The following is a 22,031-nucleotide window of genomic DNA, read 5'->3' on the forward strand; positions in this document are numbered from 1 at the left end:
ACTAACAGAAACAACATGCCCCGCTAATCTCGCGTTCCTGAACGTCACTCAGCTGGTCAAAGCTGCCTTATCCTTCCAGGGATTAGAACGCGGAGGACCAGGAACTCATCAGCTCTCACCAGGCGCGGCTTCCATTGCAGCCGTACAGACCCGCTCGCCATCGATATTATTGTCGCCTGATTGGCTGCCAAAGTTGGACGCATGGGAGGTTTCGAGATGAAGCAGGCATCTCCTTGCCGTCCCTGCTATCGATACCTGGGGTGTTTCCCTTCTTCCCACACCACAGTGGGCCATCGTTGACAGGATGTCTGGCATTCCTCCTCCTCTCTCTTGTTATGACGGTTGAAATGATGACTTTTCTTTTAATCTCTGTATTTTTTAGTATTGATTCTCTACGTCCTTGGAGTAGAGATTGATGTCTCATTTTACTCCTTCTTTCCTCTTTGGCCCAGCTCCTTCTCACGACTTCTGATAGATCGCGTTTGTTGCCACGACCCACAGCTTCTTGAGACACGGCAAGACATGCTGATAATGGATGTGCCAACATCCAACTGATGATCCAACCTCTCGTCTTGTTTCGATTGCTCCAATTGCTCCAATTGAGCTAAGGTACCCTATCTGTTTACAACAACGCAGCCAGCCATTCCCCACGATCGAATTTCATGGTGGGTGGTGATGGTGGAACAACAACAACAGCAGCAACACACCGGCATTGGGCTGTAGTCCTCGATAAAGGCTTGCCGTCTCGTGCCCAACGGTAACGGCATAAGCATTGCCACGACTAGCGCTTCATCAGGCAAGGCTCGCACCGAAACCCGGTGCTGGAGCCAGACAGGCAATAAAACCTCTACTATAGACGCCGAAGCCGCCATCACGGGGTCATCCCCCGTTCAACACGGCCGGTAGTCGACCTATCACTTACAGCTGAATGTGCTCTCATGTAAAATCGACCTGCTATATTTTTCGACTTGTTAATCCCCACAACCCAAACGCTGGCTCCTCTTTCCAGCATCATCCCTACAACCCTGTCCTGCCAAAGCTGGACCAACAAGGACGTCGCCCGGCATACGTAACGGCCATCCAATCGACATCATCCTGGAGACCTGGTTTGCCTGACTTACATCCAGGCTGCTTGCATTCCCGGTGGTTCAGAACGTTTTTCTGTCTTGTAAACATACCTGAGTTAATATCCCATCAAATACGAGAGGCGAGAATTCTGCAAGCCTGGCGTAATGGATGGGAGCGGCTGCCAACGAGAGCCAAGGGATCACTCTCGCCCGCCTCCCTCTTCTCGCGCGCCGTCCCGGTCCAGCACTGTCACCAGCAGTACTACAAAAACACGCATGACTCCCCAGAGTTCAAACAGTTCCTCCTCCACAAATCTTTCACCAAAACAGCCAGCGGCTTCGCATCATACCCACAGGTATCATCACAGCCGATGCGGCGGCGACAGCAACAGCACTACTTACACAAGACCACTTTCAAGGCTGTCGAGGGAGGCAAGCGAAGAATCGAGGTTATCGGCAACACCGCAGCCAATGTCCAACTTACTTCAGGATAGACTGCAAAGGGAGAGGAAATCCGGAAGAAGGATGAGTTCGGATTTGAGCGCATCCGTGGGCGACATGGTGACCCGAGATGTCCAGATTTCGCCGGTGCGGAGAAGTGCCACCACCATCGGCCGACGGCCTCGATCGATCAATGGCGACGAGGCCTCTGCCAAGAAGAAGGGCGTGGGCTTCAAGGAGATGGAGCAGGTAGGGACAGGTCTTGGTGACACTACAGATATGACAACTAGTACTGACTTGTACCTCCACAGACCATGTCAACATTGCACAAACAGAACTTCGACCTCAAGCTGGAATTGTTCCACCGACGCGAGCGGCAGGCAATCCTGGAGGACAAAATGGAGAGATTGGAAGCACACAACGCGGAAATGATGGAGTTGCAAGAACACTTACTGGGCGAGTTGGAGAAGCGAGACAAGGCGGTCGACGAGGCAGTCGCCATGATCGCTCGGTTAGAGGAAAGGGTGGAGGAGCTGGCGAAGGAAAGGGAAATGGTTCGGCAGGTGGAGGCAGATGGGGCCTACCTGCACTCTCGACATAGTCCATCAGACCCAGACGCAACTGCGACATCGAAAGCTAAAGAATCCCCGAAGCATCAATATGCCGAACCTAAGACGCTCAATCGTATGCCCAGCTTTCTGTCGGAGCACAGGGAACACACCGAAAACTTGCGAAATGTCGTTCTAGAAAATGGTGGCAGCATGTTCCACCTGCGCAAAGTGTCCGACTCGAGCGCCGACCCGAGTGAGGTCAATCGGGTCGTCAGTCCGAGTCTCAGCGTGCTGAGTGAGAGCTCATTCACGAGCGTCTACGGTTCTAAAGGACCTGGAGACCCGATGGCGACTTCCTTGCTGGCGCAGGGTGCGGTGCAGGGTGCAGTGCCAGAGCTCAGTGACGATAATTTCGTCGTGTCGCTCACACGGGGAAAGAAGCAGAGCAAGGGAAGTTGGACAGGTCAGCAGGGTAGCGCGGCCCTGAGTCAAAGGTCCCTGGAGCCCTCTAAGGGAGGAGCCAGCCTGTCTTCTCAGCTGGCATCACTCAATAACCTGCTTGAACTCAGTTCACCCTTGCAGCAGTTGGAGATGCTGGAGAGAAGGTTTTCCATTGCGGATGATGGTTCGCGACCGTCGACATCGAACCAAGGGCGGAACATGACACGAACATCTTCTCAGCGCCCGTCCCAGACTAAGACGAAACAGGAGAAGCGCGAGGCGTTGCGCAAGGTACTCACGCCATCTTCTGCCTCGAGAGAACTTGGTACCGCACATGTGCTGCCGCCGACGCCGGACACAATATCCACATCGACACTGCGACGCTTTCGCCACTCTAACGACACACTTTCAAATGAGTCCCGTCTGACAGCCCGTGACAGCTTCCTCAACGACGGTGCGAGCGTAGCTTCAGTAGATGGGCCATCACGACCTCCAGTGCAGCAGCAGCCGCTGCACCCCGACAGGTCGCCATCTCAGCCAGCATCCATTACGGCCTTCAACAGCCGCAAGAATATTCTCCCCGCCATTGACACAAATATCTTCGCGGATTTCAGCCACGTTGGCCATCCCTTGCCTGCACGGCCACGTTCGACAGAGGAGACCACCATCTCAGGCACACAAGCTGACACGTGGGCCGGGGATTCTAATTCGGACTCGGACGGCGGCGGCGCCGATGCTCACTCGGACGACAGTAATATTAACAGCAATTTCGACCCCTGGATGCGTGAGCGCCATGGCTCGAAGGCCAAGAAGCGTAGCAACTCGCCTGATCTCTTCAGCTTCCCGGAGACTTCGGGTGGCTGGGAGACGGAAGCGCTCTTCGGGGCCATACGTAAGAACGGCTTGATGAGTCCCGTCGCCGGTCTGAAAAGAGACCCGCTAGATGAGATGGCTCCCAGCGTGAGCGGTATGATGACGCCCCGGACGGCCGTCTTCATGCCACCAGCGCCAGCCCAGAGGGATGGAGGCTTCCTGCCTCCTAATCGTAGGAGTAGCCTTCATGCTCGCACGGGATCCTTGAGCGGTAACGTCATCGCCCCCGCGGCTGGGAAGCTTAGGAAGAATCCCGCCCGGAGTGATAGCGCCAACGGGATCATGGGTGGCATGAGACGGAGCAACAGCATCGACACTGCGGCGGTGGCGATGACGGCGGCCAAAATGCAACAAAACCAAGCTTGGCCTCAGACTGGTGGACATGAACAAGGTGCAATGGTGGGAAAACGAACCCAATATCCGCCTATCTCAGGTCAGAGCCAGGGCCAGGGCCAGGGCCAGGCGAGTCATAGCAGACGGTTTTCGGGTCTTGGGAAAGGACTAGGATTGTTCAAACGCGACCGAAGCGACAGCGACAGCCAGAGCCTGGGTGTTCCGCCTTCCGCCACGACAGGTGCGACCTATGCTGCCGATGCTCGCCAGCCTTCTGTGCAGAGCCACGGCTATAACGTAAACATGTGCGCAGGACGTAGTGTGCCGCCACCATCGGCCATGTCTTGGGCCTTGCGAGCACCTGTGGCGTTTGACGACAACCTGGGCAGTGCGACGCCGCCTCCTATCATGCGCAATCGCGCCCCCGCTCGGCAGTTTGACATGGGAGTGGACGGGCACGGCGACGTTGCCATTCCGTCGATGCCGCAAGGGCAGCGGGGCGGGGACGTGAGCGGCGGAGATCCTAGGACCGGGACTGGCAATAATAACCTGCAGACTACAGGCCGGAGGAAATGGCTGAGTGGTCTGGGACGGAGGAGCAGTGTTAAAAATAAGGGCACGTGAAATGCTCACGGAGGGTGATGACCATTGAGATCTCTACCCATTTGAGCACACGGGGCCATGGAAAATTGGGTCATACGAACATGCGCAAGAATCCACTGAAGATAGACATGTGAAGTTTCCCGGTGGGGGCGTGGGTGGGGGGCAGCTCGATGACAAAAACTTGGATAGGTAAACCCAGTACATGGAATGATTTGGGGATTGGGATAAACCGGTAAGGGAGGTTGCAGCAGTCATCTCAGATTTGGACTGAACTATGGCTTCCGTGGACTGCAGACAGCCATGGCGCAACAAGATTGAATATGATGGTGGGGCCAGAAATTAGAAAAAGAATGAAGAGAGTTCCTAACTATTTTGCGTCAAGTCGCGATGCTCGAGTGCCTTAAAGCCTGGTCTCATATTGACCGAATTGATTATCGATACGGTCAATATGAGACCAGGCTTTCCGAGGGGAGTCGAGGTGTAAATGATTACCTGCTGAAAAGCTCCGTGGAATCTGCTCCAAAAGCGACGGCATCGTGTAAGTTAAGATTGGGAGAAATTTGTTTCCAGGATCTCGGGTCGCGTATCAAAGCGCGCTAGCGCAGGTCCCGGTACGGCGGAAACGGTTGACATCACCACTTTGAAGTGGCACCTTCACTCCTGCACTCATCTACATACCCACCAAAACATCGTAACTGGAGTTTGTGTGACCACGCATGTTCAGAATCTGCACGAGGTCGCACGAGGTCGATTCCAAGTTTCTGATCGCCAGCTCCAACTTTGGGAGGACAATGGCCCGAGGTGCAGTCACAGCGAGCGCGCCCAGCGTGACGCCCGCTACTCGGCGGAGTGAGAGGAACTGGAAGCAGGCCAACCAAGAGGTGACCATCAAGAAAGAAGACCCATCGTCGCCAGGAGTCCCAAAGCATTCACAACGCACAGCGTCATCTGCAACTCCAGATCGAAGGAGCAAGCGCATCAAGACGGAACATAAGTCGCCACATGTCCAGACTCCGCCAGCAAAGAGGGTGAAGGCCAAATCATCATCAACACCAACCGCTGTCGTCAAGCCAGAAACCTCCAGCGCCAAGACAAGCGACCACAAAAAGACGCAAGCAGACAAGGCAGCAGACTTACAAGCCAAGAAGCTAAAGTCCTACGCGCAGTTCGCCAACCAGTCACCCTTTCCCTCCTTCCCGCACCCGACCCCGGCAGAATGTGAACTCGCCCACCGCATCCTCTCGTCTCTCCACGGGGCGCGCACCCGCCCGGAGAAAGTTGTAGCACCGACTAACACGGCGGGCTGCGGCAACTCATCCTCGGTCCTTGACGCCCTGGTCCGAACCATCCTGTCGCAAAATACAAGCGACAAGAACAGCTCGCGCGCTAAGTTATCCATGGATAAAGTCTACGGCGGCAGTGACAAGTGGGACGCCATTGTTGAGGGCGGGCAGGCCAAACTACAGAAGACAATTGAGAGTGGGGGCCTGAGCGTCGTGAAAAGCAAGGTAATCCTTGGCATTCTGCAGCAAGCTAAGGAGAAGTACGGGAAGTACTCACTGGACCATCTGTTCGAGGCGTCGGACGAGGATGCCATGCGGGAGATGCTCGCCTTCCAGGGTGTGGGGCCCAAGACGGCGAGTTGTGTTTTGCTATTTTGTCTGAGAAGGGACAGCTTTGCTGTTGACACGCATGTGTATCGTATCACAGGGCTGTTGGGGTGGAGGCCTAAGGACAAGGAGTGCACGAGGGAGCAAGCGCAGGCGCATTTGGATGCGCGGGTACCGAGAGAGGATAAGTATGGTTTACATATCCTGCTAGTTAGTCATGGAAAAGCATGTGAGGAATGCAAGGCGGGGGGGAAGAGTGTGGGGAAATGCAAGCTGAGGAACGCGGTCAGGGGGGCTAGGATTGAGGGGTAGGTCAGCGTGGGAGACAAGAAAGAGGAAACCGAGAAAATCAAGGAGGAAGAGAGTGAAGTTGAGAGTGATTGAGATGCGGTTCAGAGCGCAGTCGAACAAGCTTTGCGACGCCACTGATGTGAGCAAGGTTGGCATTTGGATGACACGAGACAATGCAGCGTGACGCCGTGCAAGTTTGGGCTTTCATCACCGTTGAGCTCATCACCATTAGCCGAAACGAATATATTATTTGGTTTACAGCGTCGCATAAACTGACCGATCACAAGGCACGCCTGCCGTCTACAAAGGGGTGCGTTGCGCGCCCTTCAACATGATGTAACGTGCCACACCTACATCCGGGACACCCAAAAATACCTTATTAACACCGCTAGCCCCTAACTTCAACCTTCTTTATATTCACTGCAATTAATTCATTCCTTACGAAATTTTACGTATAGCTTCTTTGCACTAATATGAGTTAATATACCGAAGATAATGTTTATCGGGCTCTCCAAGTAACAACTAACGGTTGAAGCCTCCGAAAAGCGGTATATACGCATAGTATCCTAAGGTCCACTCATTTACGCCAGATTCAGGGAGCCTAGTTAAAAGATATAGCCTTCTCTAACTACTAGAGGCTCTCCCTAGCCTAGGAAGCCTATCTAGCTGAATAGTGTCGACGGGCAGTGAATGCTCGTGTGTCAGGTTACGGCCTGGACCGAAGGCGATAGTACAGAGTGAAGGGGAGAAATAGGCGTGTCCCCCTGGTGGTCACCTGGTGGTCACTGGTGGTCACTTGGTGATGGCAGGTAGGGGTGTCCACAGTAGTTCATTGATCTCTGCCCTCTCTATCTTCCTCCGTCTCGACTCCTTACTTATAGCCAGCCGAGGTTCTCTCTTGGATTCTGGATGTTTGCTTCCGTATGTCTGTGTTCCTCCGACTTCGGCCAATATCTTGGATAGCGGCTCCTTATCTGCAACCAAGCGATTCCCTATCCGCTGCAAACGGCTTCAACGGCTCTCATTCGCCACAAGCGGCTCTCTAGCCGCCACAAACGGCTTCCCGGCTCCTCATTCGCCACAAACGGCTTCCTTCCTGGTGGAAGCCGGCCCGCCTCGGATGCTCTGACATCGTGTCACGCCGCGCCAGGGGTTGCAATCCTTGCCACTACGCCACCGTACCAGATGTCTTCACCAAAAGAGACCAATACCAAAGTCCCTGACTTTGATATCTGCAACCACTTATCAATCTGTTCAGACCAGTGTGGGTCAATCACGTGACAACCGTCACAGCTTGAAGGTTCAAAGTGTGATAATAGCAACGGACAACAAGACCTTACTATCCGGGAGGTGGAAAGAATAACAAGATCGAAGCTTTCTCACTCCGATCAGAATAACAAATACCTCAACAGGTACTAACAACTGGAGCATTAGTAGGCAGAGGGAGAAAATGGCCTTAACAAGTTTTTGAGCGTATTACCTCTGAAGGTGAAAGATAGGAATAATAGCCTTGACAGGCACAAGCAGATCTATAGGGGCAAGAAAAGTACCTTAATAGGTACGTGAAACAGGATAAGACCTTAGCAGGTTATTAAAATAACAAATGGCTCCATAGGCAAAGAGAATTGAATCAAATTACTATAGAATAGGCCGCTTGATTCTCTGTTTTTGTCAGAGTGCTGGATGCATAACACCAGTTGTGCACCGGTGTAGCACCGGTATAGGGACGTGCGAGTTATAACCTAATATGGAAGTCTTGGTATACTAAAGAATCGGAGGAACTAGTGCTCTACGGCTCCGACTCCGGGCTCTAGCTAGCTGTAAGGAAAGAGCCGTTGTGGCGGGCCGGTCTCAGCTGACAAGCTGAGTCGGGAGGGATTCGCCCCGATCCGGTAAAACCCCGGAACCGCCCAGCTTAAGAGGAGAACTCGAGACGCTCGCACCTAGTTTAGATTCTTCAAGAATCAGTCTTGCAATATACGCACCCATACACTGGCCTACTTCTAGCTACCCTTTGCACTACCTGACTATTATATTGTGAGACGTGTGGTATCCTCGTTACACTAGCTATGTAAAAGAAGGTACCTGGGAAGAAGATAGCGAGGTTAGAGATCAATGAACCACTTTGGGTACCCTTACCTGAGACCGCTAGTGACCGCTAGTGATCACCCGGTGCTAACCAGGAGGGACGCCTACTACGCCCTATCACTCTGTGCTATTGCCTTCGGCCTCGCTGCAACCTGACAGTTTTTCTTTTAAAACGAGTGACTACTGTCGAACATCACGTGTGTCCAATCGAGTAGTCAGAAGTGCGTAAGATTGTATATGAATGAGGTGTGTTGTTCTCTGTGTTCTGTTCTCGCGAACTCCCATTGCTCTGCCTTTTATAGATTCTTTAGAACATGTCGGAGGTACATTGTTCAGGTGTCTGACCCCTAGGTGGACAGTAACTTTGGTGTTACTTTTGGGAAGAGGGGTTCCTTTCGCCGTCTGAACTTTAAGTGACACTAGTCTTCTCCAGTGCCATATCATTTCTGAACCTAGGAACCAGGTGCCCTATCTGACAACTACATACACAGATCCTTAAATACCGTTAAGAACACGCTTACATAATTCGTCCGAAAACAAAAAAAACACCCAAGAACCCTATCTCTAAGTCGATATATAAGGGGAAGTCTATCTACCAGTAGTAGTTTGCTCTTAATCTAGCTCTATACAAAGCCTAGAGGTTCATAATTGTAAGGAAAGAGCCGTCATGGCGGGCCGGTCTTAGCTGACTAGCTGAGTCGGGAGGGTTTCGCCCCGATCCGGTAGAACCCCGGAACCGCTTAGCTTAAGAGGAGAACTCGAGACGCTCCTACCTAGCTTAGATTCCTTAAGAATCAGTTTTATAATATACGCGCCTATATACTAGCCTATTTCTAGCTACCCTTTACACTACCTGACTATTATATTATTATTATTATTAAATACGCCGTAGGCTCGAAGCCCCCGGTACCTCTGCTAGTACTCCCGTATGTCAAACCGTGCCCTAATGGCTGGACTAAATACATACGCTGCGTCGTCGGTTCGCCCTATTGGCGACTGCGTTGCGTCCACTACCATACTACGTTGGTTCTCAACCTACCAACAAAGTCCCCCCTGAGAAGATCGATGCTATCTGGGCCTTGAAGCTGTCCGACCCGTCCCTAGCAGCCACCTTACAATAGTCCCACTAACTACTGGTTCTCCTGTTGCCGTTGCGAGGTCTCTGCGAGAGTATAGTGGCCGTGGTGCGATAGCGGCCCGTAATCGTTCCCTCGGTCCTTCCAACAGCCCGCAAAAGAGGATTACGTGCTCTGCCGTCTCAGGGGCGTCGCCACAGCGGCATAGCGGCGAGTACACGCCAAAAGCCCCTGTCTTGAATAAGAAGGCTGCTAGTCCTATTTTTTCCGTCCTGATCTGGCACAGCGTAGACGCCTCCAGTCGGTTCAGGCCGAAATACTTGCCCCTTTCGGTATCTGCATGGAAGGGCCCTCCGGTTCCTTGTCACGACCTGGGTTGCATCGCATTGGTATAGACCTCGATTAGGTGCTATCGACGAAGATTCTACTCTAAGGAGCGAAGGAAAGAAGATGACAACTTAGGTTTGAGGGATCGCGACTAAGTCATCCACGCTTGGCGGGGCTCCTACAAGGGTTATGATTGGCTTCCCATCTGACACTGCCACGGCAGGTGTTCCAGCTGTAAGTCACCTGGTTGTAGTGAGTCTGCGAGGGTTGACCGTCACATTCCTCAGCGATGGCGCGTCGCTGGCGATCGTGATGCTCTGCTCCGGTGAGCCATCTCTTCCTCCAGTGGCCGAGGAGGGCAGCCGGGACCTCCTTTTCCTCACTGATCCACTCGGAGCCCCGGGCCTCCTTCTCCATAGTGTACCCTGCCGGTCGGAGTAGCTGCGACGCCTGCTTCCTCTTCGCCGGTCTATCCTGCCGGAGTATATGTGACGCTTTAGCGCTCGCGCTGCGAAGCAAATTTCTCTTCCCGCTAAGCCGTAGCCGTTCTTCAAACTTAGCAGCCCGGGCACTAAGATAGAGGTCTAGTGGCGGGATTGCTGCTTCTGCTTCCAGGTGGCGAACCGGCGTCGCTTTGTGGGCGCCACAGACTACCCGGAGGCACTCGTTCTGTATCCCCATCAGGCTCTTAGACTATTATATTATAAGACGTGTTGTATCCTCGTTATAATAATAATAGAGAATAGGTGGACTTCAGACTCTACTACTAATGTGAATGTCAACCCTCGCAGACTCACTACAACCAGGTGACTTACAGCTGGAACACCTGCCATGGCAGTGCCAGATGGGAAGCCAATCATAACCCCTGTAGGAGCCCCGCCAAGCGTGGACGACTTAGTCGCGCTCCCTCAAACCTAAGTTGTCATCTTCTTTCCTTCGCTCCTTAGAGTAGAATCTTCGTCGATAGCACCTAATCGAGGTCTCTACCAATGCGATGCAACCCAGGTCGTGACAGGTTTCGCAAACGCTAAACAACCCGATAGAGGCCCTCTCGTAGTCCGATTTTATTCATCGCCAAATTGCCGGATATCAGGGAAGTGCTCTGACCCTAATTTATGATACTATTGGCCACCTTGCGAAGGGTATAACTCGATTAGCCTATAAGAATACCCTCTGAAGGCTGAGTGGTCTACCCTTCGCAAGGCAAATAAGGCACTAAGCAAGCAAGCGTTGCAGGGCGAAAAAATCCCGTGTCCGGCAAGGAGGTGTGAAGGTCAACCCTCGCAGACTCACTACAACCAGGTGACTTACAGCTGGAACACCTGCCATGGCAGTGTCAGATGGGAAGCCAATCATAACCCTTGTAGGAGCCCCGCCAAGCGTGGATGACTTAGTCGCGCTCCCTCAAACCTGTCAGGGTACGGCTAGGCCGAAGGCGATAGTACAGAGTGATGGGGAGTAACGGGCGTCCCTCCTACGTAATACCGGGTGGTCACTGGCGGTCTCAGGTAGGGGTGCCCACGGTGATGCATTGATCTCTACTCTCCCTCTATCTTCTTCCCGGGCCTCCGCCCCTTACATAGATAGCTAGAACCCGACGTCGGAGCCGCGGAGCACTAGTTTCCCCGATTGTTCCGCAAACCAAGACTTCCATATCGTCATGACTCGCACATTCCTACACCGGAGCCCCACCGGTGTCCCACCGGTGCCTATGGCATTCTGTTCTCTGACAAAACCTAAGTTGTGATCTTCTTTCCTTCGCTCCTTAGAGTAGAATCTTCGTCGATAGCACCTAATCGAGGTCTCTACCAATGCGATGCAACCTAGGTCGTGACAGGAGGTACACTTATTGTCGAGGATTCCCTGGATATCTTGGCCCGGAAGGACGCGGAGGCCTAGGTAAAAGAGAACGAGTGCTCTAGGGGGGCAAAGAAAAAGCTCGTCCTTCGACTATACGACGATATAATAAGTGTAAGAAGACCGGAAATAATATACAGACTTGTCGGATCGAACCAGAATTATTAGATGTATATAGCTTTGACTAATTTTCAATTAACTTTAGTCTGTTATAGCTATTTAATTGAACTTGAAATCGTAGTACGGTAAAAAGTGCGCGACTCGGTGTTAATCCGCGTTAGTAGTTTTTGTGTTTTTTTGTAAAAAAAATCTCGTTTATTATACCGTCTTATGCAAGCCTACGGCTTGTGAAGATAATAGTTCCGAAGACTCGAGGTATAGCGGGCAAACTACCCAGTCCTATACATAAGTATAACCCTGTACTGCGAATTTGTATCCTCCGTAACTATTATTTTCCCTCGCACTTTGAGCTTTCTGGATTTAAACGGGAAATTAAGTTTAATACCGGTGTAGGGCTGTAGATTCTTTAGTAAAAATCCCAACTCTACTAAATTCTTTCCTGTTACGAACCGTTGGCCCTAGACCAACATTACAGGCCCGTTGGCAGGCCAGGTGGATACAGACGCTAGGATCACGGGACCCCGCATCGGAGAAAGGAAAAGACCGACAGGTCACGTGACCTACAGAGGTGGATATGTGGATCGCTATATATCCAACATATCCAACTCACAGGATATGTTGGCAGAGAACATATCCAAGTGGGGATCAGTGAAGGAGAGACGGATATATAAGGGACAGAACTCCCAGGCATTTCATAGATAGACAGTCTCTACTTCAGTGATCAATCTAAGCATCAATCTAACCCATTGGTGAGGCAAACTGCATTGATGACTCTATTCCCAGTTACCCTACTTGAATACTTCAGTTACCCAGAGCCCTATACTCCATACGTCAGACCCCGATATTATTGCTTGAGGACTCCGCAGCAGGACTTACTTACTAGTACAAACCCTTACAGACTCTTTAGTGGTTTACGCAGCTAGACTATTAGTGGTTTCGTTACATTTCCCTATCACTTTCGTAGTAGGCATGCGTTGTCCCTATAACCGCCGCCGGATTCGAACCGAGCGTGCTCATCGCCGACCCAGACGTTAGCCTGTGTTGCAGCGGCTAATACACCAGCCAATTTTAGGACCGCTAAGTTAAGCGGGTGGCTTAGCTATTTATATACTACCAAAGGCAAAGAGTCTAGAATTCCTGGACTATTCTTTCCCTCTTTCATCCTGTAATTAGTTTTCGTTGAGTGACTTCACAATCGGGGCGGATGGCTATCATATTGATAAATATCACACAAAGTCGGATACACATCTGTAGGGCGTAGCACACGCACGTGGGCGCGGGATTTAGTTCATGACACCCCTAACCTGATTCTAATCTAAATCCTTCTGTCAATTATTAGTCAGGACCCATGCTAATTTCACCCAGTCAGCTTCATGGATATCCTGATACCTATCTTGTGTGGAGCTGATGTTACAGAGTTCTGATCCCCATTGGCACTATATGGCTGGTTCCGCGCCACCTGGGGGCATATAAATATTTGAGACTTTTTCGATCTATTGGAGATCACATGAAATTATCACGCCGCTTTGCACTTTGGGGCCAAATAATATGCCAATGAGTTGGTGCGGGTGTGTGGCTTATACCAGATAACATTATGCGGTCTTACGTCCACTTTACTGCGGCGAAAGAGTCGTGCATTAGACTCTGTTGCAATATCTACGGACCGATGCCCGCTCTACCGCGCCGAAAAGCTCGAGATATGAACTCCATAGCAAGAGAAACCCTCCCACATAGTAATCTAAAGGATATATATAACTGATTGTTCCTGATCACCTGGGCACTACATGGTGCAAACTATAGAGAATTAAGACAAATTCAGCTGGATTCCTTTGATGAATAGCTATCCGTATATAGAACTTTTAGTTTGACCTGTGGAGTGAAGCTTGGCAGTCATTTTGAATTTCCTCCTCATTCCAGACAGAAGCTGCTATTTTGTCTGATGACTGCAACATCAGGAGATCGAGGCTGTGATATCCATCCTGCAGGAATCAAGTGAACTCGTAAAGTCTCATGGTAATTTTATCATTTCTCCATTCAAGAAGCCCTCGATTCGGAGGCTTCGGAAGCCATCTATCATACCATCTGACCAGCTTTTTGTTTTCGCCATAAGCAGGCTATAGGTGAGAAACGAACGGGGCTAAGTTTAAAAGTTTGGTATTATCTATTGGCTCATATACGGATACCAATAGTGAGTCATGGACTCATACGGATTAAAAAGGGGTAGCAGGCCAAGAAGACGCGAGTCGGAACACGTAACATTCAACCATCGCGTCCATCCCGTTGTGGCAGGATCCGAGCTAGAGGTAGTTGAGGCTTATATGAGTCAGTGCAATTGACCGGTAATCGTGGGGTGGACCACGCGACTCAGCCCTGACATCGGCGTTTATTCGTGGGGCGATCCCCGATCTAAGCAGGGCGGGAACGTTGTTGATTAGCAAAAATGTCGCAAATGCCACCGTAAGCAAGGGAATTACGCCAGGCGATTTGTGGAATGTTTACTTCTCATGTATCCACTGCCACTTCCTAGAAGCCACCAGTAAACGTCTAGACCGGCCGGCCTGGCTTCTAGCATTGTTAATTATGTCAGATCTTTCTTGGCTTTTCTGGCGAATACTGCCACGCGGACCGTCTTTGCCACAGGGCTGGATCGGTTTGGTGGTCGATTCCTTAGATACTGAACGATTGGTCCATAAGATGACGTCGGTCCTAGTTAGGAAGTGCTTCCGGTAAGGGAAGGAAAGCGGCCTAGAATTCCGAATCCATCAACATGGGAATGCAAATAGCTACAAGACGAGAATATGGACACGCGAAGAATTACTCAGATATATAAACTCGTTTGGCGGAAATGATGAAATCAAAAATAAAATGTGGTATCCAGCAACAGCAACATATCCCTACGTGCAACTTGTTCGTGATGGACATCTACCTTCTTCAGTCCCCCTTTTCGATGTCGCCAGACTTCAGGGTTTGGAGGCCACCTCAAGTTCTCTATATCCTGGGACCTTCCCAACAAGAATTCTATCTGGTTACTGCTGGCGGTCTGATTCGAGATGGAGACACAGTTTATATGCTCGTGGTTCAAGACGTCTCCCTAATGGGCTGGTGTTCATGTAAAGGAAGCGGGTCATCGGCAAGACACCACTCGAGCTGCACTCCAGTATCAAAGCACATCATCTACCAACAAGATCTGCAACAAGATCCTGTGGGGCTCATCGGCTCGCTTGTTCACTATTCCATCGACCAAGGATACGGGCTTGTCCGCGTAAACCCCGAGTGGTTCGCCGGCGACGAGGAAGCCGTGGCACAAGAAGCCATTCCTATCGAGCAGCTAGAGGCACACACCGACGAGCCTGAAATAATGGACTTTATCGAGTTCACCACCGCAAGTGGTGAGGAGGTTACTGGTGTCATTGTGGCCTCGCAGAATCATTGCGTGCAGTCTGGCAGCGGTCGAAGAAGAATCGCGGCTCTCGTAGTTAACACATCGAGTTACTCTGTCAAACCCGAAGACTGCGGCGCATGGGTTCGGAGATCAATCGCATCTGATCGACCGATGTTACTCGGACATATTGTTGGATTCAGCGAAAACGAAAGTTACGGCATGCTACTTCTGCCGTTCAATCGATTCAGGGACGACATGCGCAGGACACTTCGTCGAAAGGTTTTCAACATGCTCGGCTGAAATCGAAGATAATATGGCTACATAGTGACCGCGGTGGTCAGCAAAACGGGTAATAACTGGCACTGTCTGAAATAACTGGGATCTGAGAAAATTAGATGACAAGAAGCGTCACCGCTGCATGGAGAATTGGGATTAGCATTGTATCACACGGCAAGGCATTGTCGGTTTTAACATCGGCAGGTATACGATGTTTTTTTCCACTGTTTATCGGTTGCACATTCGTTCAATTTTTTTCTGCGTCACATTTACCAGAGAGAGTTAGAAAGCCAGATAGAATAAATATCTCATCGCCAACACTGAAGCAAAGAGATGATGGGGTAAAATAAGTACTTGTACTTCAAAATGCCCCATAGAGATAAACAACCTTTGAAAAGATGTTCATAACTGCTGCAATATATGAACTTTTAGATCAGCTGCGCAACGCCTTTTCCAGTGATGAGCAAGAAGACGCGAAAGAGGATATAAAAGAGCGGGTTAATGCCATTTAAACTAGGATGCGAGTTCTCTTCATTTCTCGTCTTATATTATTACTAGAAGGGTTACCGGCATTATTAAGGCTGCATGTTTCTCTTTTCTGTTGAAAGTGGTTCGGCGGGATGAGACTTATCGCGAGAAAACCCAAACCATCACGTCAAATCGACGCGGCACAGCCCCATGGCACCCCAGAACTTGATGGGGACATTTCCCAGCGAGCGCTAATATGCACATCGCTCTTTTTCTGAGACGTTATTTCGGTTCTTGAGCGTCATGAACACTGGCTCGGCAAAGGCAGTAAATTTGCGATCTTGCCCACGATACTAGCCTCCTGGCCAAACTCAGATGGTGATACTGCAGGTGAACATAGATGCGTCCTTGACCTAAATCGCCGTGCCTTGCTTCAGCAGGCCGTGTCTGGAGTGAGCTATTCGTAGAAGCCACGCCTCGCAATACCCGGCCCACTTGCAGTTCTCGAGATTATTCGGTTCCATCGGGTTCTTTGGGGTATCTACCCTCCTTTATAGCTAGGTGTAAGCTTTCTTGTCGTAATTATCCGTATAGTTATTAAATATCTGTTATATTGCTTTATATCCGAAAATAAACCTCAAGGTGAGCTACGCCCTATTTGGTCTCATGAGATGGGAGGGTGACCTTGACAACCATGCTATCTGTCCAGTGCTCCATTTTCCATCTGGCCTTTTTGTAAACCCGCATAACCATCATGTGCGTTAGGTGGTTTGTATGTTATGAAAATTATGTCAAATAATGCTGTGGGTAATCCGGGCGACTTCTCAAGCAAATTTGGGAATGGTGTAGACAAAGGCGACGACAAGCAGTAAATAGAGACAAAGACAGTGGAAAGTATGAAAAGAATACAGCGATACACAGTGATTAAAGGTAACGACAAAAACTGAACCAGACAAGAAGCAGTGAATGTGCACACAAAAGACAATATCCTGAAGGATCACATAATCACGTGCGGTTCCATGGTAAGAAGAACTGTATAAGCATAATGGTTTTTATCTATTCAATGTGGCGACCACCATTGCTGTCTTTCACTTTATAGTATTCAGAAGGTCAATGAGAGCAAGAAATACAAGGCCCGTGTTTATCCTACCGATTAACGTCCCACACCCACATCCGGGACACCCCCACATGTGGGACACCTAAAAATGCCTTATCAACACCGCTAGCCTCCAACTTCAACCTCTTTTATCTTTACTAATAACGTAGTCCACGGTCCAATTGCACACACGGTCCAACTGCACACTTCGGCAGATTTTCGTACGCTACCACTTTGACCTGCGGTTTTTCACCACATAACTATGGTTGGTTCTTGGAATGAAAGTGATATGATTCTAGCATTACATGCGCTTCAATCTGATCCAAAATTAAGTGTACGTCGCGCTGGTCAGATCTATAACGTACCTTTTAGAACCCTTGCGTATCGACGCGACGGTAAAACCGCTCGAGCGATTACGCGATCGCCAACGCAAAAGTTGACTCCTTCCGAAGAAGAGGCAATCGTACGACATATAACCGACCTAGATTCGCGAGCATTTCCTTCCCGATTGAGTGGTGTTGAAGATATGGCCAACCGATTACTTCGAAGTCGCGACGCGGGACGCGTCGGCGTCAACTGGGCCTCGAGCTTCGTAAGACGACAACCAGACCTCCGGACGCGTTTAAATCAAAGGATCGACTATCAGAGAGTCCTCTGCGAAGACCCCGATGCGTATCGCGCGTGGTTTGACCTAGTACGGAATACAATTGCGAAATACGCGATCCAGGAGGAGGATATCTACAACTTCGACGAGACCGGTTTTGTGATGGGCCAAATCTCGTCCGAAATGGTCGTGACGACTTCTGATCGGCGCGGAAGGCCTAGAGCAGCCCAGCAAGGAAATCGGGAATGGGTTACAGTTATTCAAGGCGTTGGGTCGTCCGGTTATGCCCTCCCTCTGTACATCATTTTCGCCGGCAAAACCCACCTCTCGTCATGGTACGAAAACAGCCCATTACCGCCTGATTGGGTTATCGCAGTTACTAAAAATGGCTGGACTACGAACGAGAGAGGTGAAGATTGGATTAAACACTTCGATCATCACACCAAGTCTCGTACGAAAGGTACTCATCGCCTATTGATCCTCGACGGTCACGAAAGCCATCACTCGACCGATTTCGAGGTATATTGCAAAGCTAACAATATCGTCACGCTTTGTATGCCTCCTCATTCGTCGCATAAGCTCCAGCCTCTTGATGTTGGTTGTTTTCGCGGGTTAAAAAGAGCGTACGGAAAAGAAATCGAAGATCTCATGCGAGCACATATAAGTCATATCTCGAAAGAAGACTTTTTACCGGCGTTTTTAAACGCGTACAACGCAACTTTCACGGTTTCAAATATCCAAGGAGGTTTCCGAGGGGTAGGAATAGTTCCGTACGATGCAGATTATGTCATATCACAGCTCGATGTGAAATTACATACGCCAAAACCTCCGGGTAGCTCGGCTGGTGTCAGGGTACGGCTAGGCCGAAGGCAATAGTACAGAGTGATGGGGAGTAACGGGCGTCCCTCCTACGTAGCACCGGGTGGTCACTGGCGGTCTCAGGTAGGGGTGCCCACGGTGATGCATTGATCTCTGCCCTCTCTATCTTCCTCCGTCTCGACTCCTTACTTATAGCCAGCCGAGGTTCTCTCTTGGATTCTGGATGTTTGCTTCCGTATGTCTGTGTTCCTCCGACTTTGGCCAATATCTTGGACAGCGGCTCCTTATCTGCAACCAAGCGATTCCCTATCCGCTGCAAACGGCTTCAACGGCTCTCATTCGCCACAAGCGGCTCTCTAGCCGCCACAAACGGCTTCCCGGCTCCTCATTCGCCACAAACGGCTTCCTACCTGGTGGAAGCCGGCCCGCCTCGGATGAGACTTGTGGCTCTGACAACTCCTTCCCTATCCTACTTCGAGATGGTCCTTATATAGATAGCTAGGCCGCCGCTTGGACCCGGCATAACAGCAGGGTCGGCGATGCCAAGGATCTTGACTCTCGTCATCCCAAAGCTTCACATAGATTGTAATCATGATTCGGGAGTCTTTTGTCCGAAACACCCCTCCGGCGGCCCGCCGGTGTCCTGCGTTCAGTGTCCTGACACCCACTGGTGCCTATGGCATTCTGTTCTCTGACAGAATTGAACCCGGTACTACCCCTATAGTGGTCTGTTCGTCAGGGCGCGACAGCCATTCGCCGGATGCGGTGCGGACTTGGTGGCCATGAGTCCTAAACCCTACCAAATCGACCATGCGACCGTTTGACCAAACAACGGAAGAGTTGCTACCATTTGATACGAAAAGGTAAGGGGACCCACTGGTTAGGTGAATCCCATTCAATTAGATACTATAACGTTGCGCACTGCTGCATTATAGCATCCTTCCCCCTAGGTGCACGCATCAAGAATATTATTAGTGGATAGAAATATACTGGTCTCTGGCCTTCGAGTATAGCTAGACCCCTTATGAGCCCCCTGCTCCTTAAGAATACGTTAGTACTAATTAAATAGCCTAGTTAGACTTGTAAAGGGCACTCTAATAGTAAGGGTAGTGTAACGGGGTAAGGCCGGACATCAGGGAAATAGGTTACGGGGGCTAGGGAGGGCTCCCCTGTCTTCCTTACTTCAAAAAGGGACACGGAGATAACAAGCGACTTTCAACAACTCGTCATCTTTTTCATCATCTCTTTTATCATCTTATTCAATCAACTTGACTTTTGTTTTCTATTCTAGTTAGTGTAACGGGGTAAGGCTGGACATCAGGGAAATAGGTTACGGGGCTAGGAGAAAGTTTATTTTCTCTTCTTTAAGAGGCACAGAGGCAGAGTAGGACACGAGTTCCCCATCTTCACGCATCATCATCCTCATCTTCATATCATCATCTCCTTCTTATCTATATCTTCACCTTCGCTTTTCGGTCAGTTATTGTTACGAACCGTTGGCTCTAACCTGGCCAAAACCAACCCGACAGGCCCTACAATAGGCCATGACGGAACCCCGCAGGAACAAAGCCCCATAAGGACGGAAAGGAACAACTAGGCCCCCGACTAAAGGAAGAGGTCACGTGATAGGGATCACGCTTGGCAGAGTGATCCCCTACTTGGGATCACCAGGAGCGACGTGATCCAAATGATCCAACGAGATCAGTGAAGGAGAGATGGGTATATAAGGGACAGGACTCCCAGGCATTTCATAGATAGACAGTCTCTACTTCAGTGATCAATCTAAGCATCAATCTAACCCATTGGTGAGGCAAACTGCCTTAACGACTCTATTCCCGATTACACTACTTGAATACTTCAGTTACCCAAAGCACTATACTCCATACGTCAGACCCCGATATTATTGCTTGAGGACTCCGCAGCAGGACTTACTTACTAGCACAAACCCTTACAGACTCTTTAGTGGTTTACGCAGCTAGAATATTAGAGGTTTCGTTACAGTTATTTAGTTATCTAGTTATTCAGCTTATCTTTACGTTCGAGATCCTATTATCACGATACGAGTATCAGAGGCACATCCGACCAACTCGCGCACCAGACGTGTAAGAGCTTCGCTCTTATAACCAGTACCACGATCTTCGTCTGATAAGACCAACAGATCCCATCTGTTGGTACTGGAGCCGTCTGTTCAGTGTGTTAGGTAGTAGGTATATCCTACTGACCGCCTGACCCCGTTTCATTAGCTAGCCCTTCAATTATGCGGTTCATTCCTACGTGCACTTAGACACTACTTTCGAAATCCTATTATTCTGCCCTTATCTTAGCCTTGACAATGACAAAAGCCTGTATCTTGCTCTGATCAGAGCAGTCCAGTGCCAGTGAGAGCTTCAATTCGACTCCCAGAGCCAGACGTCTTGTTTTGAGAATCATTCCGACGAGAGTCTCAGAGGCACATCCGACCAACTCGCGCACCAGACGTGTAAGAGCGAAGCTCTTACAACCAGTACCACGATCTTCGTCTGATCAGACCAACAGATTGAATCTGTTGGTACTGGAGCCGTCTGTTCAGTGTGTTAGGTGGTAGGTATACCCTACTGACCGCCTGACCCCGTTTCAGTAGTTAGGACAGGGCGTTAGAGATATCAGTAGTAGCCTAATTAACGCCTAAGAGGAGAGATAAGCTCTAAGATTAGTTCAGCTTATTTAGTGACGTGGGGTTAGGGTTTTTGGGTGCTCGTTTTCGTTTTTTTCCGGTTTCAGACGAGTTATGTAAGCGCGTTCTTGAAGGGTATTTAAGACCTTATGTACATAGTCACTCTCTTGAGAAAAAGATAGGAATTCAAGCGGCCCTTTCCACAGTAATCTGAACCAATTTCTCTTTACTTGGACAGGCATTCAATGTCTGACGTACCTGTTGAGGTACTTTTGTTGCCCCTATAGATCTGATTGTACCTGCTGAGGCCATTGTTCCCACCTTTCACCTATTGAGGTTCCTTTTCTTCCCCAGCCTGCTGAGGCTACAGTTGTTAGTACCTGTTGAGGTACTTGTCGTTCCGATCAGGGCAAGGAGCTCTTTATCTTGTTATTTCTTTCCACTTCCCGGATAGTAAGGTCTTGTTGAGGATCTTGTTATTCGTTGCCATCATCTTACACCTTAAACCTGCGGGTGGTTTCACTGCCCGTCGTCATTAGTAAGCTTGATAGTGATCTAAATACCTAGCAGCTACTCTTTCGGAAAGTTTAAAAGGGCTTTGATAAGAAGGAGATGATGATATGAAGATGAGGATGATGATGCGTGAAGATGGGGGACTCGTGTCCTACTCTGCCTCTGTGCCTCTTAAAGAAGAGAAAATAAACTTTATCCTAGCCCCGTAATCTATTTCCCTGATGTCCGGCCTTACCCCGTTACACTAATAGGAATCCTCTTCCTCGTACGTATCTTTATCATTCTCACAAGTACGAGCATGTTACGAACCGTTGGCCCTGAACCAACATTACAGGCCCGTCGGCAGGCCAGGTGGATACAGACGCTAGGATCACGGGACCCCGCATCGGAGGAAGGAAAGGACCGATAAGTCACGGGACCTGCAGGGGTGGATATGTTGGACAACCAACATATCCAAGGGATTCTATTTTGGCCTTGTATGCCTCGAGAGTCTTTTGTCTGTCGGCGTCCTTCTGTTGTAGCTCTTTTGCAAGTCGAGCGAA

At 49.9% G+C, this 22,031-nt stretch overlaps 4 protein-coding genes across 4 annotated transcripts; 3 read left to right on the forward strand and 1 right to left on the reverse strand.

Moving 5' to 3' along the window:
• Nucleotides 1-207: 207 nt before the first annotated feature.
• BCR38DRAFT_447723 (uncharacterized protein) lies at nucleotides 208-1,164 on the reverse strand. Its single transcript, XM_040861173.1, has one exon. It carries the CDS (start codon nucleotides 870-872, stop codon nucleotides 615-617), a length of 258 nt encoding a protein of 85 aa, XP_040711505.1. The 5' UTR covers nucleotides 873-1,164; the 3' UTR covers nucleotides 208-614.
• Nucleotides 1,165-1,734: 570 nt separating this feature from the next.
• Nucleotides 1,735-4,669, forward strand: BCR38DRAFT_447725 (uncharacterized protein). The gene has a single exon (XM_040861174.1). The coding sequence runs from the start codon at nucleotides 1,823-1,825 to the stop codon at nucleotides 4,328-4,330; it is 2,508 nt and encodes an 835-aa protein (XP_040711506.1). The 5' UTR covers nucleotides 1,735-1,822; the 3' UTR covers nucleotides 4,331-4,669.
• A 64-nt stretch (nucleotides 4,670-4,733) lies between these two features.
• On the forward strand, nucleotides 4,734-6,475 carry BCR38DRAFT_447726 (base excision DNA repair protein). The gene has a single exon (XM_040861175.1). It carries the CDS (start codon nucleotides 5,026-5,028, stop codon nucleotides 6,229-6,231), a length of 1,206 nt encoding a protein of 401 aa, XP_040711507.1. The 5' UTR covers nucleotides 4,734-5,025; the 3' UTR covers nucleotides 6,232-6,475.
• A 7,914-nt stretch (nucleotides 6,476-14,389) lies between these two features.
• BCR38DRAFT_447739 (uncharacterized protein) lies at nucleotides 14,390-15,748 on the forward strand. Its single transcript, XM_040861176.1, has one exon. The coding sequence runs from the start codon at nucleotides 14,524-14,526 to the stop codon at nucleotides 15,358-15,360; it is 837 nt and encodes a 278-aa protein (XP_040711508.1). The 5' UTR covers nucleotides 14,390-14,523; the 3' UTR covers nucleotides 15,361-15,748.
• Nucleotides 15,749-22,031: the final 6,283 nt, after the last annotated feature.

Source organism: Pseudomassariella vexata, assembly GCF_002105095.1.
Source record: "Pseudomassariella vexata strain CBS 129021 chromosome Unknown BCR38scaffold_16, whole genome shotgun sequence".
In the NCBI taxonomy this organism is placed as follows: Eukaryota; Fungi; Ascomycota; class Sordariomycetes; order Amphisphaeriales; family Pseudomassariaceae; genus Pseudomassariella; species Pseudomassariella vexata.